Here is a 27590-nt window from a genome sequence, read left to right on the forward strand (position 1 = left end):
CGCACAGCCGGCTGACTCACTCACTCCCAGGTCCTGCACTAAAATGACCAGCTACTGGATTATCAACATTACTTTCTATGTATGCAAAGCAGGCCGTGATGTCAGCGCTGACCTGAAAGTCTTGTTTTTTTTGTTTACATTAGAATATACAGCACAGAAACAGGCCATTCGGCCCAACTGGTCTCTGCCAGTGTTTATGCTCCAATGAGCTTCCTCCTGCCCTTCCTCAACTAAGCCTTCAAGCATGACCTTCTAGGTTTTAGTTTCCTTTTAGTTTCTTGGGTAACTGAAATTTGGCAAAGTATTATTGAATATTATTAGTTGCTGTTTTGCCTTGGGATGTCCTCCCAATGTGAAAGGTGCCTTTTAAATATAAAATTGTATTGGGGTTCTAACTCTGGAGAAGCACTTAATGGGGTCACCCTGTGACACGTTCTAGCATTGAAATATACTTTGAGTGACTTATTTGATTATTACAATTTTTTTTAGCAGCAAACTAGTCTTGTATCATAATAAAAAAAGGTGATAAACAGTGTCATGTTTGATGTATTTTCTTTGGAATTTTTTTTCAAACTTTAGGACATAGTGACAGCCATAGCCGTAATTTGCCAGCTCTTGTCAAGGACATCAGCAGTGTTGGTCAAGTAGCCTGTGGCAGCTCTCATACCATCGCTGTGTCTCAGGATGGACGAACAGTGTGGTCATTTGGAGGGGGAGACAATGGTAAGGCTATATTTCCACTTAGTGATTCATCAGAAATAATATGCAGCTTTCAATGGTTTCTTTTCTTAACAGTTTTTTATCTACTCATAAATAACCATCACAAACTAGAGTCATTTTTGGCTGTTTATCCCCTCTTCCAAATCCTTTTATTCTCTCCCTTCAAACGTGCATCATGCTTTCTTCTCAATAGGTTGATGCTTTCTGCTTCCACCACAGCTTCAGACAAGAAGTACAACATTCTCACCACCCTATGCTTAAAGTTGACCCTCTTAAAATCTCTTAGATCCACTGTTTATAAGGTTATAGTCTTATGTTTATAACTTATTGTTTTGAATTCACAAACTAGTGAGGAAAGAGTTTATTATTTGTCTCCTTTATTAATAAATTGTGACAACTCTATCAGGTCCCCTCTCAATTGTTTAATTTCCAGAGAAAAATCTGTCCAATTTTTTTTTAAATTCCCTGCATTTGATATCACGCCTGATTGCCAAAATTGATCGTTCACTTCATGGGACATTGAAGTGTGCAAACTAAAGAAAAAACGTAAGGTGTACACTTTTGAAGGCAGTAGCAAACAGTGAGATTGATGATATTGATAAATGCTGGAGCTTTGGATTCTCAGTTCGTGAGATTGTTTAGTGCTCGATGTATTACCTCCCCGGTGTTCCGCAGTCTGTATTAATTGTTCTTTATGTTATGTTTCAGTAATCCAGTCAAGATTAATTGTCCTCTGATAACCTGCAGTGATTGTATCACAAATGTAATCTTCCTGTTGAGGGCAAAATATCACATCAAACGCTGCTTCACAAACTGAAGCAAGACGTGGACATGTCGTGAAAGGGAAGGAAGCAGAGGGTTATTTTTAGGGGAACTGGGTCAAAATGGCGGGATATTACATAGGGTGCCTCAGGGGTCTGTGCCTCTTCTGTTCCTTGCATACATTATTGATCTGAATTCGCAGACCCAGTGTAAATTAGTTAAATTTGCAGATGATGAGTTGGGGTGAACTGTGGAATCAATGGAGGAGGTAAAGGTCTTACAAAGAGAGTTTGATAGATTTTGCACATCGACTGATAACTGGCAAAACTGGTTTTAACGTATAGGAAGTAAGAATAGGAAATGCATGTACTCAGTGGTTTGGAAGAAGATATCATTTAATCTTAAATTCTTGACTCGTGCATTCTGACATCTCCTCATTGATGGGGTAATATAGAATTCCACAGTTAACCACCAAGTGTTGCCTTCATAGCACGGATTCCAAAATCTATCATGTTAAAATCCTTATTGTTCTAAACCATTGCAGTATACATTTCCCTTTTTCACTTGTATTGTGATAATTGAAATAATCTTGTGATCTTAGGTAAACTTGGTCACGGGGACACTAACCGAGTCTACAGGCCAAAGGTAGTTGAATGTTTGCAGGGATTGTACATCAGGAAGGCGTGTGCTGGGAGCCAGTCCTCACTTGCATTAACGTCTGCTGGACAGGTAAGGTGATTTTCCATGTGGAAAAGGAATGATTCTGTGGTGATTTTGTATTAACGCTGGTATCGATTGTTATAGATTAAAGTCTCTGGAAAATCCTTTAATCTCAGCTATAATCTTGAACTACATGAAAGAGAAGTAAATTACATTAAAATTACAGAACCTTAAACAAGTTAAACAATTCAGTGATCATAAACAATCCATTGTGAAAGCAGATGGATAGGAGTGCCCAGGTTTAAGGGTTATAACTGATAATTTTATGACCGACACCAGGAACTCTATACAAAGAGGGTAATCAACAGCTGGAATGGCTATGACAATTTATGTAAGTTGAAATTTTAAAGCACCTTATCACATGGAAATATCTTAAAAATGCTTTATGAATAATTGCTATCAAGTATAATGCCATTTTCGTAGGCAAAATCTTATCTAGTTTATGACCTCATGTTATAGGTCTTGCTTTTCTATCTGATTGTAACACTGGCTTTTGAATTTAACTTGTTATGGTATTTGGTGTGTATCATTAAAATAGCTATTGTAAAATATCCAGATGGAGTTTGATAAATATCCACTAAGAGAGATGCTTTGAGACACTACCCCCTACAATGAGCCCTCTATAAATGCACATTGTTTTCGTTGAGGCAATTAGTATTTTAAATTTTGGGATGTCTACAACTCAAATTCCAAGAAGCTAATCTTGTATTTTAATGTATCCAAAATTTGAACTATTGAGATGTCTCAAAGACATGATAATGCTCTATATCATATGCAAGGATTATTATATTTAAAAAGTTGATTTAAAAACAAGTACAAATTGTATCACAGAATCCTATAAAGAATCTTATAAAAATGCTAGATAGTGGCAATCTAAGATCGGAAATAAGCAAAAGGAGAGGTTAGGAGAAATGTTTTCACGCATAGAATAGTTAGGATATGGAATGCCCTGCTGGGGGTAATAGTTGAGGCAAAATCTATATTGACCTTCAACAACAACAACAAGATTATATTTGTATAGCGCCTTTCACATCGGGAGGACGTCCAAAGTTACTGGACAATGTATAGCATTTCAGACCCGAGCTGGGGTGAGGGAGGGAAAGGGAAGGGGGGTGACCGATGGCACGGTCGAAGAGGAGGAATTTGGAGGCGGGACTTGAAGGAGGCTTTAATAAGCCTTATAATAACCCTATAGCTTATAATATAAGCCTTCCTCACTCCCTTCGTCTCACTCCCTCCCTTCCCATTTTCAGGTCTCTGCTGAAGACCTTTCTTTTCGACCGCGCCTTTGGTTACCTTCCTCCCCTTCCCCCTGGCTCAGTCCCGGGATCTGTTACCGTAAAGCACACTGATGCCGTCCGGCGTGGAGGGCGCTATATAAATCCAAGTTGTTGTTGTTGTTGAGGGGGTGAGGCAGAGTGATTGGGGGGTGGAATTCCAGAGGTTGGGGTGGCTGAAGGCTCTCCCGTCAATGGTGGGACAAGTGGGTCGGGGGACGTGGAGCATGCCGCAGCCAGCTGAGCGGAAGAGCGGGCAGGTTGGTAGGGGGTTAGGAGGTCGCAGAGGTAGGGTGGGGCAAGGTCATGGAGGGCTTTGTAGGTGAGGACCAGGATCTTGAACTGGATTCTCTGAAGGATAGGGAGGGAGCCAATGGAGTCGGGCGAGAATGGGGGAGATGGGGTCAAGGAGTTTGGTGCGGGAGAGGACACGGGCTGCCGAGTTCTGGATTATCTGCAGCCTGTGGAGGGAGGAGTTGGGAAGGCCGACAAGCAGGGCGTTAGCATAGTCGAGCCTGGAGGTGATGAAGGCATGAACAAGAGTTTCAGTGGCCTGAGGGGTGAGGTAGTGGCGGAGTCGGGCAATGTTATGGAGGTGAGGGAAGGCAGAGCGGGTCATGGCTTGGATGTGGGGAAGAAAAGACAGTTGAGGGTCGAACAAGACACCTAGGATCCTGACTGGCTTGGTGAGTCTTAGTGTGCAACCATGGAGGTTGATGCTGCCAGAGCCTGAGGTGCAGAAGCGGTGAAAATTTCAAGTGGGAAATAGACACACACCCTTGTAGCTGACTCATTTTAAGGTATGGGGAGAGGGGCAGATAAGTGAAAGCATTTCCGTTGATGGAGTGGGCACAGAGACAATGGGCCGAATGGCTGCCTTCTTTACCCTAAATTTCTATGGTTCTATTGACTCTTCCCTTCTGTACAGGGATTCAAAACAAGTGGGACATAATTAATAACATAACAACTAAACCAGTTGGAAGTGAGATCAAAAAACATTTCTTCACGCAGAGCCTTACAGAATACATTGCCTTGGAGACTGCAAAGACTGAATCAATTTGGATGTTTGAAAGAGAGACAGACGGATTGACAAGCAAGCAGGATATTAAGGAGAATAGAGAAAAGGCAGGGAAATTGTATTTCTGTCATGATCTATATTGGTTGTCTTCTCTTCGATTTCAGGTGTTTGCTTGGGGCTGTGGCTCTTGCCTGGGAAGTGGTTCTTCAGAGACTACTGCTCTTAGACCTCGACTAGTCGACGAGCTAAATTCAACCAAAATCATTGACATTTCCTGTGGAGACAGCCATTGTTTAGCTCTAACACACGGTGAGATGCTACAACCTAATTGTATGTACCTGAAATTGCATTCACTCATACATTTACCGTTAAACATCCAGTTGAACCTGTTTATTCATGGGCCTTGGGATTTATATAGATTACTGTATAGCACCGAAAAGGACCATGCAGACCAACTAGTCCATGTGGTGTTTATACTGCACGAGTCTCCACCCGCTCCTTACTCCCTCCCATATCCCCCTTTTCTTCCTCATGTGTATGTATATATACTTTCTTCTTAATTGCATCCATACTTCAACCGTCAGTTTGGCAGCAAGTTCCACTTTCTCACTACTCTCTGTGTGAAGTATTTCCTCCTGAATTCTCTTTTAGATTCCCTAATCACTATCTTATATGGGATGGTTACATGAAGTAGACAGTGAGCAATGTATGAGCAGTGATCGCAGTCTGAGATGAGTTGTGACCTTTCGGATAAATTTCTTTCTAAAAACCAGATTCCATATGCAGGTAGCAGTCACTTTCAGAAATAATTTAGAATTCGTATCTGGTAGATGTCTGATCATGCTAGGATCAAACTATTCAATCTAGTAGAAAATAATGGTCTAAGTGTACAGTGAAGTCCTGTAGCTCAGTGGTTAGAGCACTCTCCTCGCAAGCAAGCAAGAGACCTGGGTTCAATCCCTGGCAAGGCAAAATGTTGGGCATTTTTCCTTACTCTACACACCTCTGTTTACTTAGCAGTAAGTAGGAACCCGGTTGTTAGTCGATTGGCAAAGCACTTTTCCCTGTGTAATAATTCCACGACTCAATCCACGACTGTTTGTGGTACACTGCTGTGCGCAATTGGCTGCTGTGTTTCGCCTACAAAATATACAGTCAATTCACTTTAAAGTATATTCTGTGAAGAGCTTTGAGATGCCTCGAAGACGTGATGGGGCACTATTTCAAATGCAAGTATTATTATTAGAGAGAAAATAACACTGATTGCGACCAGTCCTATTAGGAAGAAGTAAACAGTGGATCATTGCACCTCCTGCACAATGCAAATTGTCCACAGTGCAAACTAAAAAATTGTTGTATCAAAAATCCAGTTGGGCGTGAATTTATGCACCTGTATATGAGATCACTGTAGACATGATATATCTGCACATTGTGACTAAATTGTATCCCTAGGGTCTTTGCACTCCTGCAGCAACAACAACAAAATTACATTTGTATAGTGCCTTTCATGTCAGGAGGAGTCCCAAGGCACTGGTCAGATAGAGTTATGGACCCGAGCTGAGGGTCGGGGTGGGGGGAGGGCAGGGGGGATTCAGGGAGATCGAAAGCACAGTCGAAGAGGAGGGTCTTGAGGTGGGTCTTGAAGGTGGTGAGGGAGGGGGTGAGACGGAGGGACTGCGGGATGGAGTTCCAGAATGTGGATGCAGAGTGGCGGAAGGCCCACCCACCAATAGTGGAGCGATCAAGGCTGGAGATGTGGAGAAGGCTGAAGCCCGCTGAGCAGAGGGAGCGAACAGGGTGTAGGGGGTTAGGAGGTCGGAGAGGTAGTGGGGAGTAAGACTGTGGAGGGCTTTGAAGGTGAGGACCAGGATCTTGAACTGTATCCTCTGTGATGGGAAGCCAGTGGATTTGGGCAAGGATGGGGGCGATAGGGTCGCAGAGCCTATTGTGGGAGAGGTCACGGGCTGCAGAGTTCTGGGTGATCTGCAGCCTGTAGAGGGAGGAGTTGGGGAGGCCGACAAGCAGTGAGTTTGCATAGTCAAGCACAGAGCACAACTGGATTATTTGAATGATATCTTTCAGCCCTGCATCTACTTACTATCAAAGCCCAATGAAAATAACCAGACGTTGCACTAATCAAAGAATGTTGCACCAATTAACGAGAGCAACAATTTGTGTTAATATAGCATCTCTGTTCTTGATCTGTAAATGACCTGGACTTGGGTATAGGGAGTACAATTTCCAAGTTTGCAGGTGATACTAAGCTAGGAAAAGTAGTAAACAGTGAGGAGGATAGTAGCACTGCAAATGGAAATGGACAGACATGTGGCAGATGAAGTTTAATGTGGAGAAATGCAAAGTGATGTATTTTGGAAGGAAGAATGAGGAAATAGAAGCTAGGTGGTACAATCTTAAATGGGGTGAAAGAACAAGAGACCTGGGGTTTCATATAAGTAAATCTTTCAAGGTGGCAGGACAGGTAGATAAAGCTGTTAAAAAAGCATACGGGATACTAGGTTTTATAAATAGGAGCATAGAATACAAAAGTCAGGAAGTTATGATGAACCTTTATAAAACATTGGTTAAGCCATAGCTAGAAGTACTGTGTTCAGTTCTGGGCATCACATTTTAGGAAGAATGTCAAGGCATTGGATAGGGTGCAAAGGAGATTTACCAGGATGGTACCAGGAATGAGGGACTTCAGTTATCAGGAGAGGCTGGAGAAGCGAGGATTATTCTCCTTGGAGCAGAGAAGGTTGAGAGGAGACTTAACAGAGGTTTTCAAAATTATGAGGGGATTCGATAGGGTGAACAAGGAGAAATTATTTCCACTGGCGGGTGGGTCGGTAACCCGAAGACACCGATTTAAAATAGTTGTTAAAAGAAACAGAGGGGAGGTGAGAAATGTTTCCGAGTTGTTCGGATCTGGAATGCATTGCCTGAAAGGGCGGTTGGAAGCTGATTCGATAACAACTTTTAAGAGAGAAGTAGATAATTATTTGGGGAGGCCAAGTTTGCAGGGCTATGGGGAGAGAGTGGATTCGTAGGATTGAATTGGATAGCTTTTATCAAAGAACTGGCACAGACACGATGGGCCCAATGGCCTCCTTCTGTGCTGTATAATTCTATGATTCTTTGATTCAAGTAGCTAGGTATCAATACTCTTGACAAATATGGTGGTCGCTGTGTGAAAAATGAATAATAATAATCCTTGCATTTGGTATAGTCCCTTATCACTTCATTTAAGAATGTTGACCAGAGGCATGCTTGACATAACATTGTTTTCAGAGCCTTTTGAAGATGGAGAGAAAGATAGTAATGCAAAATTATCTTAGAAGAGATTTCTGGAGGACAAGGGGAGAGTGACTGAAAGCTATGTGGCGTGAAGAGAGATCAGAGACGGAAGAACAGAGGATATGAACTGGAACGTATTGAAATTAGATTAGCTTGGTGCTCAATCTAATTAAATATTATATTCTGTAATTAAGATAATGCATTTGTTATGAGGATTTGGGTTTGGGCGTGGTTTGAGGGAGGCACTTTTGATCCCATTTGTATTTGATTTGCATAAGTGTTTCAGAGTGAGAGATGGATTGAATTTGCTAAATTAAAGATGTAGATTATTGATGATAAAGCACATCAGATTGTTTAACAAATGCAATATCAGATAATTTGCATGATGATTAGAAGTTAATTACTGTGCATTTGTTTGTCATTTTAACAGATAATGATGTTTTTGCTTGGGGTAATAATGCAATGGGCCAGTGTGGGCAAGGACACACATCAACACCAATCTCTAAACCGAAGAAAGTGATTGGTTTGGAAGGAATTCCTATTCAGCAAATAACAGCTGGAACATCCCACAGCCTGGCCTGGACAGCTGCACCTACAGACAGGTAATATAACTTCATAGGCTGTCCAATCATAATTTGTGTGGATTCTGAATATTGCTTGCATTTTTCTAAATAAGCTTATAATAATAATCCTTGCATTTAATATAGCCCCTTATCAAGTCTTTGAGATGTGTCAAAGCGCTTCACAGAATATACTGTAAAGTGGATTGACTGTATATTTTGTGGGAGAAAAGCGGCAGCCAATTGCACACAGCAGTGTCCCACAAACAGTCGTGGAGTGAGTGTCCAAATTTTTTTTTGAGGCATTATTACCCCCGGAAAAGCGATCCACCAATCGACTAACAAAGAAAGAAGCTATTAGTAATCACTGAACATTCATTGTCACCTCTTTTTTTATAAATATAATCCTTGCATTTGATACAGCACCTTTCACAATGGCTTCAGAGGATTTACTGTAGGAAAGTGTGTGTTTTGTTTGTAACCCACCCGCATTATTGTTTCTTTTTTGCTTTAGGCAATTGGTAGCCTGGCACAGGCCTTTCTGTGTTGATCTGGAAGAAAGTACCTTTACTTACCTTCGAACATTTTTGGAACAGTACTGTGATGGTATTAACAGTGAGGTTCCACCACTGCCTTTCTCCTCTCAAAGGTAATGTTAGATAAATCTAAGACGAACCTGTGATTTGATTATCTGTACCCTCCATTACTTCACATTGCTTTGAATAGTGGGAAATTACACCCTGACCATCAATGCATGCACACTTACTGAATCGTGAGAAATGTAGTCTTGATCAGGAGAACTGCATACATGCACAGAAGAACTTCATTTTCATGAAATTCCATAAAATGCATGCACCAATTGGTCAATACACATTGAATCACAGGAAATGTAGTCTTGACCCATTACTGCACTTATGGACTGCATTGAATTACTCATGCAATAATGGGTCAAGACTGCATTTCTCGTGATTCAATAAGAGTTGCAGCCAAACTGTATAAATCATATGAAGCAGTTTATTGATTGAATTAGATTTTATATGACTTGTACAGTTTGTCTACAACTCAGGCTTCACGTAAATCATATTAAATGTTATTGTCCTGACTGATACAACTTATGTGAATGCTGTATTTCGCAATCCACCATCAGTTGCAGCAAACAATTGCGCTCTATTTTCACTGTCAAAATACCGAGGGATTTACTTGATATTTTTGTGATGTTGCACTGCAGAGATGTTGATTGTGTTACACTGTAGGGGAAGTAAATAATCTCTGAAACTACAGTCATGAAAGCTTAATGTCCACTTAGTACAAATGCTGAAGAAAGCTTTGAAACGCTGCCAACAGTATCTCAGTATGTCCTACTTGACTAATAGATTTGCTTTTTGATCTTTGCAGAGAACACCATCACTTTGTGTTCCTTTGTTTAAAGCTGCTCTCCACTCATCTGTCACTGGCTCAAGCTGGAGGTACTGGAGCTGCTGTTCTTGGGCAACAGGGAAAACCATTGAGAAACCTGCTCTTTCGATTAATTGATTCCGATGTCCCAGATTCTATCGAAAAGGTAACTTTTGTAAATTATTTTTATTCCAATGTTTGAGAAATGCAATTCGGGTTAGGGCCTGCAAAAAAAAGTCTTTGTGACATCCTCCTAACGTGAAAGTTGCTGTATCAAATGAAAGTATTATTAATATTTATTTGTGTCCTGCAGGCAGTCAACGAAACACTTTCAGTTGGTGCATCCTTACTGTTGCCTCCTCTCAGGGAACGTACTGAATTGCTACACTGTCTACTACCTCAAGGTCCAGAGAGATGGGAGAGCTTATCAAAAGGACAGGTAAGCATGGCATTCCGCATCTCATCTGCCCACCAAGTGTGAAAGCAGTAGTGTTCCAGAGCATCCAGGTGTGAGGGGTGCTATATAAATGCAAGTTGTTGTTGCTGGAATATTATGTAGGTTCTGTTTAGTTCTTGAACATCACTGTAACTTGCAGTAGCAACAATTCTATATTTTGTTCAGCACTGTTCAGGTTTTCTGTTGTGGATAAGGCTTTGGACCTTTATAATAACCCTTCATGAATATTGTTCTATTCCACATACTTCATTTTCCCCACGATTTCTCAACAGAATTTCTCCCCCAATCGCGTGTTGATGCTGACAACAGGAGCGTGCAAAAATAGCAGATAGGCTTTCCCTCCACATTTTCTTCATTCTTTGCTTTCTTCACAGTCCAAGCTCAATTGAGGAAGGACTTCACAGTTTTCAAACTTGTCTTTTCTATAAGTTCTGGAGTCCTGTAGCTCAGTGGGTGGAGTCCTGTAGCTCAGTGGTTAGAGCACTCACTTTGCAAGTGAGAGACCTGAGTTCAATTCCAGGCAGAGGGCGAAACCTTGGGCAAGTTTCCTTACTCCACACGCCTAATAATAATTCCTCCAAAACCAAAACCAATAATAAATTGGTCATTTTCAATCTACGACTGTTTGTGGGACATTGCTGTGCACAATTGGCTGCCACGTTCGCCCACAAATATACAGTCAATTCACTTTACAGTGTGTTCTGTGAAGCGCTTTGGGACGTCCTCCCGACGTGAAAGGCGCTATATCAAATGCAAGGATTATTATATTATATCAAAATTATTTGAAGTAAATATTTTGTAATTTAGGTGGGTGGAAAGCACCACAGAGTATTTTACATTCACAATATTTTAATTAAAAATGTTCTAGCATTGAGGCAACAAAGCCTTACAACATGTTGGTAATGTTTTTCGCACAGGTTAGTTCTGACTGCTGTAGTTGAGCCAAAGGCTACTGTGTGTTTGAGACTTTTCTTCCCTCAAAAAATGTTGGTCAATTACATATTACACTTTGTTTTAAATAGAGAATGCAGTTGGATATCATACTGACGAGCCTACAAGACCAGTCCCATATCGCATCCCTTCTTGGTTACAGCTCACCTGGCGACTTAACAGAAGGCCTTTCACAGGGCTACTGTTCAGATCAGTGCTCACTCAATTCAGGAAATATTGACCACTTTCACTTAGCAGAAATCCTTTTGAAGACTCTCCTGAAGAACATAGGTTTCTACACCGTAAGTGTTTTTTAAAACCTTTTCTCTCGTGCAATCAGATATTTCTTCAAACTTTCATAACCTGAATTTATGCTGCTCGTCATGTCTCAAAAGGAACGGGCCTTTGGTGAATTGGAAAAGAACAGTGATAAACAACAAAATAATACAACCCAGACCGAAACTGGGCCACCTTCGCATGTCCGTCAGCTGTTGTCTGCAATGCATAAACATTTGTTGGCTCACTGTTACACAAACTCTGCTACTGAGGTAATTCATTGTGGGGAAACAGCGATATTTAACAGTTCTGCTATTTTTATGGAATAATCATGGCTATGAGGTAATAACTGTATAATGATAGACCTTTCTTGGATGTCAATGTCATGAATGTGTAAGATCATCTCCATCCCTAAGAAGATGCTGAATGGAAGAGAAAATAAAGCTAGAATATTATTTTCAGATTTGCCAGGCAGCAAGACCAGAGGACACAGATACAGGGATGTAAAGAGCAATTTTAAGTCACATATGGAGGGTAACTAACAGCTGAAATGAAGTAACAGATGGGGTGGTTGAGGCCAAGCCAGTAGACTCGTTTTGTTTTAAAAAAAGGCTTGATGGTTTAATGGGTAAAAGTATAGTGGGAGGTTGAGATCAAATGGGTTCAAGGATCTTCTCCTATATCTCTTGAAATTAAAAGCAGTGTTCAACTGGGGTGTGAATTATCAGTATGATAAAGCTTAAAAAAAGTTGATTTAATATGATTGTATATTTATCAAGGTATATGTCAGTTGCCATTGATTGTGTATAAATTCTGTGGACAATGAAATGCTGAAATTATCTAGTTCAGCAACTTTTTTTGTTTCAATATTTCTGCTTCCAGGAGTACAAACCTTTATGTAAACCTCAGTACACCAGAATTAATAATTTTACTAATTACTACTTCACTCATAAGTAAATATTTATTTTGCATTTTACATAAATCAGTCATTCAATTAATGTTAGCTGTTTTGTTCCCTAGGATCAGTTAAGTATAGCTTTGCTGCATAAGCATTTACACCTGTTGCTGCTGTACGCAGCAGATACATACAGGAGATCTGCAGTGCTTCTGAAAGAAAGCTTCCTGGATAAAAGTGTCACCGAAAAACTGCATGGTGAGAATCAAACCTTTATCACCTTCATAATTTAAGAATTTTCTCATAGCACATCAGTGTTTTCCATTGTAATTTCAACATTTGATATGTTGCATTCACAACTTATTCTGTCAAGAATGCAAAGCTCCTTGTTCTATACATCCTCCCAACATATCCGTATGTCCTGTAGCTCAGTGGTTAGAGCACTCGTTTTGCGAGCGAGAGACCTGAGTTCAATTCCAGTCAGGGCGAAACCTTGGGCAAGTTTCCTTACTCCACACGCCTAATAATAATCCCTCCAAAACCAAAAACAATAATAAATTGGTCATTTTCAATCTACGACTGTTTGTGGGACAATGCTGTGCGCAATTGGCTGCCGCGTTCGCCCACAAATATACAGTCAATTCACTTTACAGTGTGTTCTGTGAAGCGCTTTGGGACGTCCTCCCGACGTGAAAAGCGCTATATCAAATGCAAGGATTATTATTATTATTATGTCTGAAATAAGTAGTTGACTAGAAAATGAGCACATTCAGTAGTAATTGGAAGTAAAATGCTTTAAACATATCGGGAACAAACTGTATCAGGAATGTAAAAAATACAAAGAAGTGAATTTTTCTTTATGAAAATGTAATGTTCTTGTTTTACATAGAAGAATTGTTCTATTAATAATACACCAGGTGGAAAGAGTGTATTTGAACTCCATAAACATATTTGTTCTTTCAAATGGCAGAATAGATGCAGGGTCAGTTTTCATAGCGGCAGATTGGAGCATTGAATAAAACTGACTAAATATTGTGCAATAAATCAGCTAATGTGAATATAAAGGTCAGGTTTAATGCACGATTAATTAATACTTTGTTTTGAAATTTTGTCGTTCACTTAATCACATTTTTGATTGTAGGTATTCTTTTCAACTCTGCTGCTGGAAGCATTTTGTGTCAGGTCATCTATTCCCTTCTGTTGTTGCCGGTCAACATGGTACGACCTTTGCTAGGCAATCTCTTGGACCTGCTTCAACCTCTTGATCGTCTTAACCGACTTTTGCCAGCTGCTATGTTACTGGAAGAGCAAGAACTCGAATGGGCGCTGCATGGTCAGTATGAAATCATTTCATTAGAGTGTATCATATAGATGTTTTATTCAGATAATATTGCATTCAGAAAAAATGGTACAATAAAAAAGACAAGCCATATCACTGTTAAAAATCACAGTTTTGACACTGGGTGGGCAGAGGCTGGCAAAGAGAAACAAAAGCATATAGTGATATGATAGTCTTGTCTGCGTTCAAGAGCATGCTAGACCTTCACATGAGAATGGGTTGTAGGAGGGAGTAACTGAATGGGTGGAGACTGGTGTGGAGTATAAAACCCGGCGCAGACTGGTTGGACCGAATGGCCTGTTTTCGTACTGTAATTCTTTGTCTGCATTGTCTGGATACACCGCCGACTTTCTACAGCAGAAAATGGACGAAACTGAGGTCACCTCCTTGGCTCCTGTCAATGTATTCTCACCTGCAGTTCTTAACTTTCCTTGCCTATCCCTCAGACTCATCAAACCACTTTACAACCTTGGTATAATACAACCTATTACTCACTACCTTCAGTCTACTGACTCAAGTCTAAGTGATAAAATTCAATTCCAGCAAATTGTGTTTAGGAATTTTTTTTTAAATAGTTGTTTGAAATATTACAAACATCTTTGAAAATATACCTTTAAACCATCCCATCAGTGTTTGTGGCAAACAATATGTGCCTGTATATTTGCCATTTTAATGATTATGAAATGATCTCCCAACCCTGGAATTATTGATGGGAGATAATTCCAGGGTTGGGAGATCATTTCATAACCATTAAAATCTGACTACATCATTATAAAATCTTTACAAAAAAATCCTAGGTAGTTTTAGTAGGTATGGTAATTACTTATTGAATCCGTTGATAAACATTTTATAATGATGGATGGACTGATGTGACACTGCTGGAAGATAGGAGGTAATTATTAACATATAAGCTGTCACCCTGTCATTCTTCAACAATCCAGCAAAATGCATACGCTGTACATTTTCATTCAGGAAGGTTTTGTGCACAACTTATATTCTGCAGACTCAGCAAACAATTCCGAAGCATCCATTCCTGCAGATGTGAGGTCTTGGATTTGGCTTATTGATATGGAGCGAACCATTTCATTCACTGTTGGCCAGTGTCTCGGGGAAATGCTGCAAGGTCCTCCATCTTCACCAGAAGAACACAACTCAGTGTATTGGCTCCAAAACCAGCTCTTCAGCAACGGACTTGAAATGGACTCTGAGCAACTTGGTAGGCTAATATTTTTATTGTTATCACAAAATCCTCAATTGAGCTTCCATGTGATAATCGAGTGCCCTAGCTTCTGTACTTAATATTCTGTTTATTCATTATACCTCTGAATATTTTTTTAATTATCAGTTTTTTTTAAAACCGAGAAATAGCCATGTTTGACCTCTTCTAATTCATAAAATAGGAATCAATGAAAGTATCTAAAACTCCTATTCTTTAGGGATGTTATTATTAGATCCTTAATTGTATACATTTCATTGTGATGTTTAAAGGAAAGGGAGTGTGGTACAAAAGCCTTCGCTGGCAATGTGATTAAATTTGATGCATTCCTAACGGGCACACGACAGGGTGACTACTTCTTGGGAGAAGATGTTAAAGGTCCCTTTATATAACCGATTTTCCTTTCTTACTGCAGATGCGTACATGCACTGTCTGATTGGGAAGGCATTGACTGGCTCTGCAGAACGCAAGTCCTTTGAGTTCCGAGTTGCTGAGGACATTGCAGCACTTTTGGATGTTGCGCTGGGTTCTTCTATGGAGCCCGCATATAAAATCTGGAGTAGGATGCAAGCCTATGCCACCAGTAGCGGTAACTTACATCTATCATGCAGTTCTTATGTGTTGCATTTTGTTTGTAATATTAGTAGTCAGCATTTTGATGGGACAGTATTTGCAGCAAATCTAGCTTCTTGGTTGTGGTTGGTTTGAGATAAGCTCATATTAAAAAAAAAATCCAAACTGTTATGTCTTGATTGTTTTAAAACCTAGACATCCAGCATTTGTGGATTAATTATTTGCGTGAAGTATAAGGACGGCCAGTAGTTGCATCGAATGACCCGTTTCTGTGCTATAAATGTTAAGTTTTTTTGAATTTATTATTACTATTATCCTTGCATTTGACGTAGTTCCTAATCACATCTTAAATTATTAAATGTCCCCATTTGAGAATTTCTATTTACTTAGAAAACATTGTTAACCCATTTGTTTCAGAATGGGAAAACGGCGTGGTTGGAGAGCCTTTGTTGGACACAGTATCCCGATTTGTTCTTGCAGTTTTACTCAAGCACACTGGCTTATTGCGAGAGGCTTGCAAAGACGACAGGTGAGCGCTCTGCACATGAAGTTGGGCTGGTTTTGAAATCGTCCAAATAGCCAATACCGGCATTGGTTGAAGAAGTATAAAAATGTTAGGGCAAAAGGCATTGAGAATTGCTATGGAGTAAAAATTGCGGTAATTGTTCAATAGATTAAATTGTCATTTCTATACGTTTAATACCTGTAAATAAATTAAGGATGATGGTTTTTGATGGCTTGGTCCAGCTCTGGTATATGCAGACTGTTAATTATACCGATCTGACATGTTATTACGGTGTAAATTGTACAATCTCTTAACAAATTAACATTTGCAAGATGAATATGTACACCTAGTGTTTTCAATTGTTGGTCATGTCTCCACAAAATACTATGATGTACAATATTCCTATTTGACTTATTTCAATAAGATGTATTGGAATGATTGATTTTCCTCCCTGAATTTATAAGATTAGTTTAGATGAAGAAGGCCCTTCCTCATCCCTCCAGAATACCCATCCTATTATCCTCTCATCGCAGTATCTCAAGCTGCATTTTAAATGAGTCCGTTGTCCTGGCCTCAACCACCTTTCTGGCAACTTGTTCCAGTTGTTAATTATCTCTAACAAAAGTATCTGACCTAAAATTGCCTTTTGCAACAATAAACCTATGTCCTCTTGTTCTACTGCCTTATAGTATTCATTCATTTGTGGAGTCCTGTAGCTCATGGTTAGAGCACTCGCTTTGCAAGTGAGAGACCTGGGTTCAATTCCAGGCAGAGGGCGAAACCTTGGGCAAGTTTCCTTACTCCACACAGAGCCTAATAATAATCCCTACAAAACAATAATAAATTGGTCATTTTCAATCTACGACTGTTTGTGGGACACTGCTGTGCGCAATTGGCTGCCGCGTTTCACCCACAGACATACAGTCAATTCACTTCACAGTCTATTCTGTGAAGCTCTTCGAAACGTCGAGAAGATGTGAAAAGCGCTATATCAAATGCAAGGATTATTATTTATTATTATTCTGGGCAAACTTTTTCAAACCCATTTAAAATGTTAATCACTTCTATAAGGTCCTCTCTGTGTTGTATTCTCAAGACTGAAGAACTCTAGTTTGTGGAATGGTGGCTCAGAGCTTGTTCCTCTTAACAGTGAGGATCAATCTTGTTGCTATCTTTTGCGTTCCCTCTTGGGCTTGGGTCAGTTCATTTTTGTCAACGGTAACCAAAACTGTGTTTCTCAGTCAACTCGGCAAAGTGTAGTATTTATCAACATGTTTATCATAGGGTGAATGGTGGGATTAATTTTTTTTAGTAAAAATCATAAAGATGCATGGAACTGAAGCAATATACATCTTCAGGTATGACTGCTATTCACTGTCCACGTTCACAAGGGAAGAACGATCATTTGAACAATGTATTGGTAGGCCATTGTCGCTGTAGAACCATAACCCTATATAACTGACTGCTTCTGGTGGGGGAAAAAAAGACAATAGATAGAATGCAATTTGTTTAAGGACAATTCATAGAAGTAAACATTTTATTCTGATAGTTCTCTTGCTTGGCTATGAGTAAAAAGCAGTCAGTGAAACAGAGGATGTTTGGGATACAAACTTATTATTCACTCAGAATTTTTGATGTATGTAAAATATGGAACTGCACACTGGAAAACAAGTATAGTATGTGCCACATTCTTTCTCAGGTCTCAGCCCAGCGAGAGACTTGTGGAAGTTTATCAATGTGTCTACAAGGCAAGAAGCACTATACTGGCTCAGAAGAACGTTGTCTATAACACAGCAAATGTCCAGCCTCCAAATTGGTCCAGACAGGTAAAACCATGACCCTTATAGTGTTTAATATCAGCCTGGCTCAGTGATAACATTCTCACCTCTGAGTCAGAACGTTGTGGGTTCAAGCCCCAATTTGGGATTTGAAACTTGTGTAGTCTGGGCTGACACTCTAATGCAATACTGCGAGAGGGCTGCATTTTTGGGGTGGTTTCTACCTCATTAGGTAGATGTTAAAGATTCCCATGGCATTATTTATTATTCAAATTTTTAAAAATTAAAAAAAGGGATTTTTCCCAGAATCCTGGCCAAAATTCCACATATAAAAAAAAGTGATCTTTCACTTCATGACTGTTTTCAGGTGTTTCAGCTAAATCTAGATACCTTTCAATGTATTTCCTCATTTTCTAATTCTAAAACCTCAATCTCTTCACATTACCTTAACAAGCCCTTTCTGACCGCCCAGAGCTTTTAGCATTTTTATTCCATTACCCAGGCAAGTTGGGTTGTATAAATCGCTGATCTCTGGGAAACGGAAACAAATTTACTAAAAGTGTACTATTCAGAAGAAAATAAAGCCATTAAAGCATGATTAAAACAAATTGATTTAGACAAATTGATTTCAAATGGAATGCCTGATTTGTGTTACCCTAAAGCTCCTCCTCTGGGGAAGGAGATGTGGATAGAGCGACTATGTCATGGTTATTGAAATTCAAGTACATTAAAAGTCTTTTGATGACTTTCATCATGGTTATTTTGTAAAGTAAATTAAGACACATGAAATAAAGTTGAAGGGTTTCTTCACAAAATCCTCGTATTAATATTCCCCTACTTTGATCAAAAGTTCTGAAGTTCATCAAATGAACCAGAGCATTTATTATAGGGCCTGTGACTTGGGTTCCTTATAAAGAGTTCTTAAGGATCAAGGCAGCCCTTATTTTATTTAGTTAGAAAGCAACCTTTAACCTGACAGTATAAAGTAGGATAACGTATAGAGAAATCAGTTAGGATAACGTAAACAAATGTATATCACCTTAATGAATAGTTGTCACCACATTTAACCCAAGTTCTTTTTCAGTTTTCGGACATCTCCGATGATAATGCTGAGGAAGAACCGCAAGGAAGCACTTCTGCTGAGCAAGCTGAGAACATTAGACAACCGGAAGAACCGCAGTTCAATGTGGAAAGGGAAATTGTGCTCCTAGATACAGAGGATTTTCCAAAGATAAGCAGTGTGTAAACTGATTTTCAATGCTTTGTTTTGCAGAATTGTAACATTTTGATACACATCAATAGTTTTCAGAAATAATCCTGAGTATTTCAAAACTCAAAACTCATTGTTTGCGTTTGGCACTTTTTATGTTCATAGCAACTGCAATAGGAATTGCTTTGAATAAAAGATATAATGTCCATCAAATATTATGGTTAAGTAAGTATCAAAATATTTGAAGGAGTACATTTTTACTTGAGGCATTCTTAATGGCAATATTTCTTAATTGTAATTCTGAACTAAATTATATAATATTTGTATATAATTAATATGATTCTCTGTAGCTCGTACTTTCTACATCAAATTCAATTTTTGGACTTTATTGTTTGCTACATTCTATAGTTCCTGTTATATTAGAATGGACATTATTGGTTCTTACTGTTTAACACAATTCCTCTGTGAAATGCAGGAAAACTTCAATATAGTGTGGTCAGATGGGTCCACTATCTCAGAAGCCATGAAATGTGAAAGGTAGCTTATTTTCAGGTTGTCAGATCACTCCCAACACCACTTCATGGCCATTATTTCTTTGAGAAGTGCCTTTTGGCACACAGGAAATAGGATTTCCTCCATGTACGCAGGAAGTGGCTTTAGCAGTGACTTTAGACCTAAGAGTCATCCATTTTCTAATATGGGAAGTTTCACTAGCCGGCACCGGAGCCCAGTTAGTACGGGTTCACAGTAGACCCATGTTATAAGTGAGAGAGCACTCTAGTGTATGAGAACAACACAGAGGGGACCTGAATGACACTATAGCGGGTTCCCTTTTATCTAAGTAAATAAGGCAATATTGAGATATGTACTTAGTGGTGTGTTTTTTTTCCCCCTATCTCACAGAGGTTTTGGAGTGTTTCCTAGCTCGAAAAGCAGCCTGTCACCATGAAAATGAAACTGTTTATGAATATTCGGGCACAAGTACCAGGCCGAGCAGTGCAGGCAGTGTGGACGTCCCAGAGGCTGAAACCGCTCAGAAGGAAAAACGAAAAGATTCGACAGACCAGTACTCCTTTTTCTCCACATGTCACTATGTGATATCACGTTGTGCCTTCTTGATCCTTGGAGTCAGAGCCATGTGGCAGAAGAAGGGGTGGCTGGAAGAAGAGCCCACCTTGACTGATCCTATTCCACCAAGGTTCGCCATTATTTAAACTTGAGGCCTGCTCCCATACTCCAAAACAAGTTTTCATTCAAAAAGAATGCATGTTCATTCACTATTCAGCTCAAAGTCGTAACTAATCTCTGCTCATATGATTCCTGAACTGCTGTCTTTAATTTGACTCCCTTAGAGGGTGGAAAAAAATAGGAAAAATTGTAGAATCCTTGCGTAGTGCCATGTTAAAGCCGGAAGCAAGAAGACATTGGTGGGGGCAGAGAAAGATGCTTCCACCTTACTCAGGTTCAGCTGAGGTCCATCCAGAACTTGATATCTGGCAGGCAGGTGGTCAGAACATCAGTGGACCTGAAATGAAGGGTAGAAGTAGAATGGTTGGATTGTGTGTCATCTGTTTTATGAGATACTAACTGTACCCATTGCAGGTTCGCTCGCAACCAAAGGATTCGATATGTAATGCAGATTGACACAGATTGACATTTCATTTACACTGAGTGTTTCTCTCACTGCCCTCTCTCTGCCTGTCTTTCTCTCTCTCTCTGTCTCTCTCACTGCCTGTCTCTCTCTCTCTCCCTCCCTCTCCCTCTCTCTCTCTCTGCCTGTCTCTCACTGTCTCTATCTCCCTCTCTCTCTCTGCCTGCCTGCCTGTCACCCCTTCCCACTCTCTCTCTCTCTCTCTCTGTCTGCCTATCACCCCCTCTCTTGCTCTCTCTGCCACTCACTCTCTCCACCTGCCTCTCTGTCTTGCTCTGTCTGTCTGTCTGTCTGTCTGTCTGTCTGTCTGTCTGTCTGTCTGTCTGTCTGTCTGTCTGTCTGTCTGTCTGTCTGTCTGTCTGTCTGTCTGTCTGTCTGTCTGTCTCTTATGCTCTCTGCTTCTCTCTCTACCTGTTCCTCTCTCGCTCTGCCTTTCTCTCTGTCTCTCTCGCACGCCTGTCCCTCTCTTGTTCTGCCTGTCTCACTCCCGCTGCCTCTCGCGCTCTCTGCCTCTTGCTCTCTCTGCCTGTCTCCCTCGCTCTCGCACTCTCTGCCTGTAATTCGCTCTCTCTCTCTGCCTGTCTGACTTCCCATCCCTCTCTGCTTGCCTGTCTACCCCCCCCATCCTCTCTCTGCCTGCCTGCCCCCACCCTTCTCTCTCTCTGCCTCTCTGCCCGTCGCCCTCTCTGTCTGTCGCCTCGCTCTCTCTCTCTGCCTGTCGCCCTCGCTCTCTCTCTGCCTGTCGCACATGGGAGGACTCTAGCTCCCATGACAACCAGAAAAAAGAGGCCATACATTTGTTGCAGAATATAGTTGGATCTTTCTGAACGGTGTGTGCTTTCCTCTGTCACTATGTAGTTGCAGAATCTGATGCATAACTCATATTTTGGGGCTTAATTAAAGCATTTTTTGATATAGCTCATCATTGATAGGAGATCCTCCTCCCAAAAAATATGCCCATGACACTGCCAGAGGCAAGACCTTTCCGATGAAGTATAAATCATGCCTTTACGTCAATTGGTTATGGCGTTTGTTGGATACAATGACACACAGATAGTCATTGTGATTTTATTAGTATAGAAGATGAATAAGAGAGGAGGATGTGGAATACAAATGATCCACTGAGCAACAGAAAATGATCAAATTCCATTGTGATTTTATTTTCTACAAGCATTTGCAATAATAATAACCTAATGTTTATTATTTCTTTGTTTTGCATAGAAAAGTAGCTTCTGCACAAGATGAGCAGACTTTCAGTAATCGATCCAGACTCAACCTCGGTGAATCCAGTGCAAGGAAACAAGTGCACAAGGAAGTATGTATTACAGTCTCCTAACAGCTTAAACTGGAAAGCATTACTAGCAACATTTATTAAGACCATAACCATGGACTCTCCTCAGAAAATGGAATGTTCTAGTGGTAAACTCTTAAGTAAGGTCAAGTATTTTGGCAGTGACGTTGAGGTGTTTCACATCCGTAAAATTACCTTTGTAGAAGAAAGAGGATGCTGTAAATATGTTTGGGAAACTTTTACCTGTTAAGCACCCTTTCTATCCCTATTACTTTGAAAATGACCTGTTTCATTCTTTAATCTTGGCTTGTAAAAATATTGAAAGTTTTAAATGTTTCCTGGCCGAATTGTCAAAGCATCCTTTGTGGATTCCTCAGCATTATGTCCCACTGGTGCTTGGCATTGTAATTATGTGCATGCATTATTGAATGTGGCTCCCATGCTGATGTAGTCCTTGAAGTTTCAGAAAGCGTAATTTCAAAGCATCAATCTTGGCTTACTATAGTGCTGAGGGTAAAAGCACTGACCTGTGGAAAAATACCCCATAGACACCAGAGAGTTGTAGGTTTGATTCTCAGTGCTGTGTTAGCTGATCTCGGGCTTGTAAGTTATAAGGGTGTGAAATTTAGCCTTGCTTCCTCCCCAGGCGAGCGAGTTGAAAAATCAGCCAGGGTTTGCACACCTGATTGCTATCCAGTAATCTCTGCTGGAAAATTGGATGTGCAGATGTTGAGTTTTCAACAGGATTTAGGAAATTCTAACTGAACTCAGTGACTGGGGGCTTTGGAGGCTTAGCTGTGTACTTAACTGGTTGAATAGCCTGCTTTCGTTTGGAGACTGACAGCTTGCTGCGGTACCAGTTGTTTGCTGTGGCCTGTGGAAATGTGCCCATCAAGACTCAGCACCTTTCGCAAAGCAGAATAGAAAACTGGCCCACCTGTCCCCCTTTCTCTCCTTCTTCTTCCCACGGCTATGGTCTTAGTAAGTTTGAGTCTTTATTAGACCTTCCCCAACAATCTTGTAGATGACGGTGCTATTTGTGCAGCACAAGGCTATTATAGACCAGAAAGTGGTTGGTTCCAATTTCATTGTGTACTCAGTTATGCATTCCTGCATATACTGCTTTCTGGATATCTATATTTTTCCTTCTTGAAAGCTTATATGGATCCTGCCACATTCCTGGCAGAGCATTCAATATCCTAATAACCCCAATTCCGCCAAATCTCCCCCTTTGGTAGTTATCTTCAATTGAATCCCTGACTCACTGACCAGTGAGAATGAATTTTCTCTCTAATTACTCCTTATCAAAACCACTTATCATTTGAAAGATTTTTAACCTGTGAAAATAGGCTCAGTTCATCCATTCGTTCAATGGTGAGGAGAAAAATTGATGAGTAAACAAAGAAACATAATTACAGATTTATGTAACCACTTATTCTAACAAGTAAATTATTTATACAAATATAAATTGATTTGTTCTGCTTTGTTCCAGCTTTCTGAAGGTCAGTTCAAAATACAATCAAGATCATCTGAACAAACACTAGGTATTGTTTCCTTGTATTTCCTTGTAATCATTGTATTAAGTGCAGGTGTCGTTTTATATTATATAAGATTTATATTAAAGCTACAGTTATCTACATTCATTCCAAATAGAATAATCTTTGCACTTGATATAACATCTTATCACGTGATTGAAGCATCTCAAAGTGCTTCATTAAGTTTTATTATAAAGGTTAGCGACTGTATTTGTGGACAGATGCATCAGCCAATTTACCTGCAGCATTGTCCCACAAAAATCCATGAAGCGAATGACCAATTTCAACTGAGGGATTGGTGGCCTGGGCACTGGAAGAAACTGTCTTCACTTATTGTGTAGTGATGTGGGATCTTTAACATCAGCCTGGACAGGCAGATAGGACCTTCGTTTGACATCTTATCTGAAGGACAGCAACTCACTATAATCACTACATAGGAATGTCAACCCCGACCCCATGATTTCAAATTCCCCAAAGTAATTAAAGTACTAATTCCAGAAAATATTGGACACTGGTTGATAAGAGCTTATTTCCTTGTGGGATCCTAGATTCTGTGTTGAGGCACTGCTAGAGTTTAAACAGTGAAAATCGTATTGATTGAACAGCTGGAAAGTTTCACACTGCATGTTTAACCCTAATTGTTAGAGCCTTTGGCTTGTAGAGTTAACAGAAACTCAGTGCGAAGAATTCACTTTTTATAAGAATTCTGGATTATTGGATTAAGAAACATGGAGGCCTTAACATCACAAACCTCATGGAGGAATAATAGAATAGAGCAATATGGCTCAGTTCAATAGACATTCCTTCAATTCATTTGACATTCATTCACCTCCTGCTGTTTTAGAGACATAACTGGGCACAAGTTTTGCCTTTTGCCTCCAAATACATGGTAACAACTACTTTGTAGCGCTTTGAGACATTTTGATATGATCAGGCTTTATATCAAATACAGGCATTATTACGATTATTGTCTATGTACTGGGAAGGTTTATTCCTGTTTATACCAGAATTTGTTTTTTCACCTAGGATTGCAACTTTGTTCACTGGGAATTATGAAAGATGCCTGGCAGCTGTTGAGACAGTGCATTAGTCCATCAGAGAGTGTCCACCCCACCTCTTTTGCACCTTTGCTGAATGATATCTTCCAGTTTCTCTGTGGACACCTTGCTCGCACTTCAAACCTGGTAGAACAAGAAGCAGGCAAGGAGGCTGACCCTAAAGCAATTATTACAGCAATGGGTCACCAGCAGCAAAGGGCAGAGGTAAGAGTGTTCATGATATCAGCCAGTATAATACTCTTACCCATACAGATACCACCGATGTGAATGTTGCTCAGTACAACAACAACTTGCATTTGTATAACGCCCCTCACGCTGGGTGGCATCCCAGAGTTCATGACAGTGGTGGAGCATGATGCAGAGCCAGGGAGGGCACGGTCAAATAGGAAGGTCTTCAGGGGCAACCTGAAGGTGGGTAAGGAAGGGGCAAGTACTGCTAGATTAATTGATCAAAATAATTAATGATCCTAGCATACTGGTAAGACATTAATATGTATTATCACTACAATACCCAAACCAAATGCACTAAAATGTTTAATATTTTCTACTTTCATTACCTAACTCACAAAAGGTCACAACGTGTTCAAGTGAAAAGAGAGGCAACTATACATACAGTGCAAGACAATACTATTGGTGACATGTCACTTCATTTATCCGTGTCAAACTGCTTTGTTTGAGTCAAATTGAAATCTACTTGACCATAATTTTCTCAAAATTGCCCAATCGCAAACTCTTAAAACTCCGAAACATCGCCAGGCTACGGCACTACCTCACCCCCTCACGCTGCTGAAACTCTGTTCCACGCCTTTATCACCTCAAGGCTGGACTACGGGAACTCTCTCCTCGCCGGCCTTCCCAGCACCTCCCTCCACAAGCTGCAGGTCATTCAGAACTCTGCAGCTCGTGTACTGTCCCGCACCAGGCTTCACAACACATCACTCCCACCCTCGCTCGCCTCCACTGGCTCCCCATCCCCCAGAGGATCGAATTCAAGATCCTCATCCTCACCTACAAGGCCATTCACAGCCTTGCTCCCTCCTACCTCTCCGACCTACTATCCCCCTACTTACCTGCCCATACCCTCTGTTCCTCTGGCTCCGGTCTGCTCCACATCCCCCGCCCCAACCGCCCTACCATTGGTGGCCGGGCCTTCAGCCTCTTAGCCCCGAGGCTCTGGAACTCCATCCCCCAGTGCCTTCGCCGCCTCCTCCCTTTCCTCCTTCAAGGCCGGTCTCAAGACCTTTCTCTTTGACCGTGCCTTCAGCTCCCCTCTCAACTCTCTAGCCCCTCCTCGCCCCACCCTTCCCTCCCCTCACCCTGACCATTTCCCCCCAATGCTCGGGTCCCGACCCAACTGTCCAGCGCCTTGGGACATCCTCCCGACGTGAAAGGTGCTCTATAAATGGAATCTTGTTGTTGTTGTTAAAACATAGTGGAACAAGGTTTGTATCAATTATTCAAAACCAATTAGTGAAACAGGCTGTAAATAATGCTATAATTTACACGTTTAAGAGTTTGGGATTTGTTTAGACACAGATTATAAATTGCTAGAAATAAAAAGGAAATCTGAATGCTGGAAATCCACATAATTAGTCAGTGCCTGAGCCTTAAGTCAATACGCCCCCAGCCTCTAGAACTCTCTGCCTTTATCGCTCTGACTCATGCCTTCTCGATCTGTCTTTAAATCCCATCTTAAAACCTACCTCTTCGACCACGCCTTTGAACACCTTCCCATTTCCCCTTCATTCTAGCTTTGCCACTGAAGCGATCCCAAGATGTTTTCCTAAGCATAGGGCACTATATAAATACAAGAGGTTGTTGCTGTTGTATTCAATCATTTTCAGATTCTGATAGTCCTGTTGTGGAGATTTCTACCATTTTGTTTGTATTATGTGTTGCTAAATTCTAAAACTTAATCCTAAGGAATGCATTAATCATCCCTAACATTTTAGTTTCAAAAATCAAACGCTTGATTTCTTTGTCACAGCTTCGTCTTGAGGCTCTTTGCCAAATTTCATCTTTTCTCTCTGAAATGGAGGGAAAAGGCCCCTGCTCATCTGAGGTATCAGGGCTGCCTTTAAAGTCGTCTGGCCTACTAATGTCAGTCCAGTTGCAGTTTTTGACCGGCTGCTTTGATCTGGGGACAGCAAACTCTGCAAATAATAAACAGAGTATCGGAAAACTGCAGCATTATACGGTAAGTGATCAATTCCTCCATTTTGGGCTGCTTAGAAGAGAATGCAGTTTATCAAAATGACATAAGCATTTAAAACAGGTAAACATGCAACAAAACACTTCACAACTTCAGATACCTAACTTTATAAACAGAAAATGTCTGCTGTTGATTGACCACAGAATCTGAGCCTAATGGTTATGTACTGGAAGAGGAAATAGAAAGCTTAAAACACGACGTTAGGTATTTGGGGTTAACCAAAACTAAAACAGTCTGTTCAGATGTCTTTTATGGTATTTCTATACATAAGTGTTTGCAGATGAAGCTTCAGTTATTCTTCTTAAATGTCATAGTTATCATCTTTAACTTCATGGTTTTCCTCAGTCAAAAAATTGTTATAGTCATAAATATGATGGGGAAATTTAAGAATATTGCATCTTAAACATTTTCATGTTGCCTTGTATTCATTTGATTCTATTTTTGAAACCTTTATTGTATCACTTCGGACGTTGGTCATGCACGGGCAGTATAGTACTATATTAAATAAGAACAAGCTCCTTTGACACCATTTTCAACTAGACTGATATACTGTTGAACGTTAAAGATAATTTGTTTTCTTTTTATCATTTTAAACATTTATAAGCTAAGTCTAATGTCAGCAGAGCTTATATACCCTCTGCATTGCATACTGTATAAATCTACTTCAATTTGAAATGTTCTTGGCTATAAAATAAATTGTAAGCCATGTTTTATTAACCTTTCCCTTCAGGATGTGACCCAAGCTGCTCGTGGAACTACACAAACCGAGCTCCAGACTGGAGCCCACAAACTCTACCAGCAGTTGGTGTCCGCTCTGAAGAAGGGACTTGCGAGTGGAAAGGACCTCTCAGGTTTTCAACTTTGTAACTCAGATTACTTATATAAATGCAAATTTTAAATAGACCTAATTAATAGTGA

The 27590-nt window shown here is 40.3% G+C and overlaps 1 protein-coding gene across 1 annotated transcript in view; it reads left to right on the forward strand.

Moving 5' to 3' along the window:
- LOC103181023 (probable E3 ubiquitin-protein ligase HERC1) overlaps positions 1-27590 on the forward strand; it is a 123293-nt gene that overhangs the window by 19793 nt on the left and 75910 nt on the right. Inside the window, exons 7-28 of the mRNA XM_007897212.2 lie at positions 580-723; positions 2084-2211; positions 4662-4806; positions 8222-8393; positions 8866-9000; positions 9747-9912; positions 10060-10185; positions 11226-11435; positions 11529-11681; positions 12430-12562; positions 13446-13637; positions 14647-14859; positions 15275-15448; positions 15850-15961; positions 17637-17763; positions 18800-18953; positions 19829-20123; positions 21798-21891; positions 23360-23407; positions 24425-24664; positions 26448-26657; positions 27403-27523. Coding sequence (XP_007895403.2) covers positions 580-723; positions 2084-2211; positions 4662-4806; positions 8222-8393; positions 8866-9000; positions 9747-9912; positions 10060-10185; positions 11226-11435; positions 11529-11681; positions 12430-12562; positions 13446-13637; positions 14647-14859; positions 15275-15448; positions 15850-15961; positions 17637-17763; positions 18800-18953; positions 19829-20123; positions 21798-21891; positions 23360-23407; positions 24425-24664; positions 26448-26657; positions 27403-27523 — 3492 coding nt within the window. The remainder of the gene's footprint in view (positions 1-579; positions 724-2083; positions 2212-4661; positions 4807-8221; positions 8394-8865; positions 9001-9746; positions 9913-10059; positions 10186-11225; positions 11436-11528; positions 11682-12429; positions 12563-13445; positions 13638-14646; positions 14860-15274; positions 15449-15849; positions 15962-17636; positions 17764-18799; positions 18954-19828; positions 20124-21797; positions 21892-23359; positions 23408-24424; positions 24665-26447; positions 26658-27402; positions 27524-27590) is intronic.

The sequence above is a fragment of the Callorhinchus milii genome, unplaced genomic scaffold (genome assembly GCF_018977255.1).
Source record: "Callorhinchus milii isolate IMCB2004 unplaced genomic scaffold, IMCB_Cmil_1.0 Scaffold1, whole genome shotgun sequence".
In the NCBI taxonomy this organism is placed as follows: domain Eukaryota; kingdom Metazoa; phylum Chordata; class Chondrichthyes; order Chimaeriformes; family Callorhinchidae; genus Callorhinchus; species Callorhinchus milii.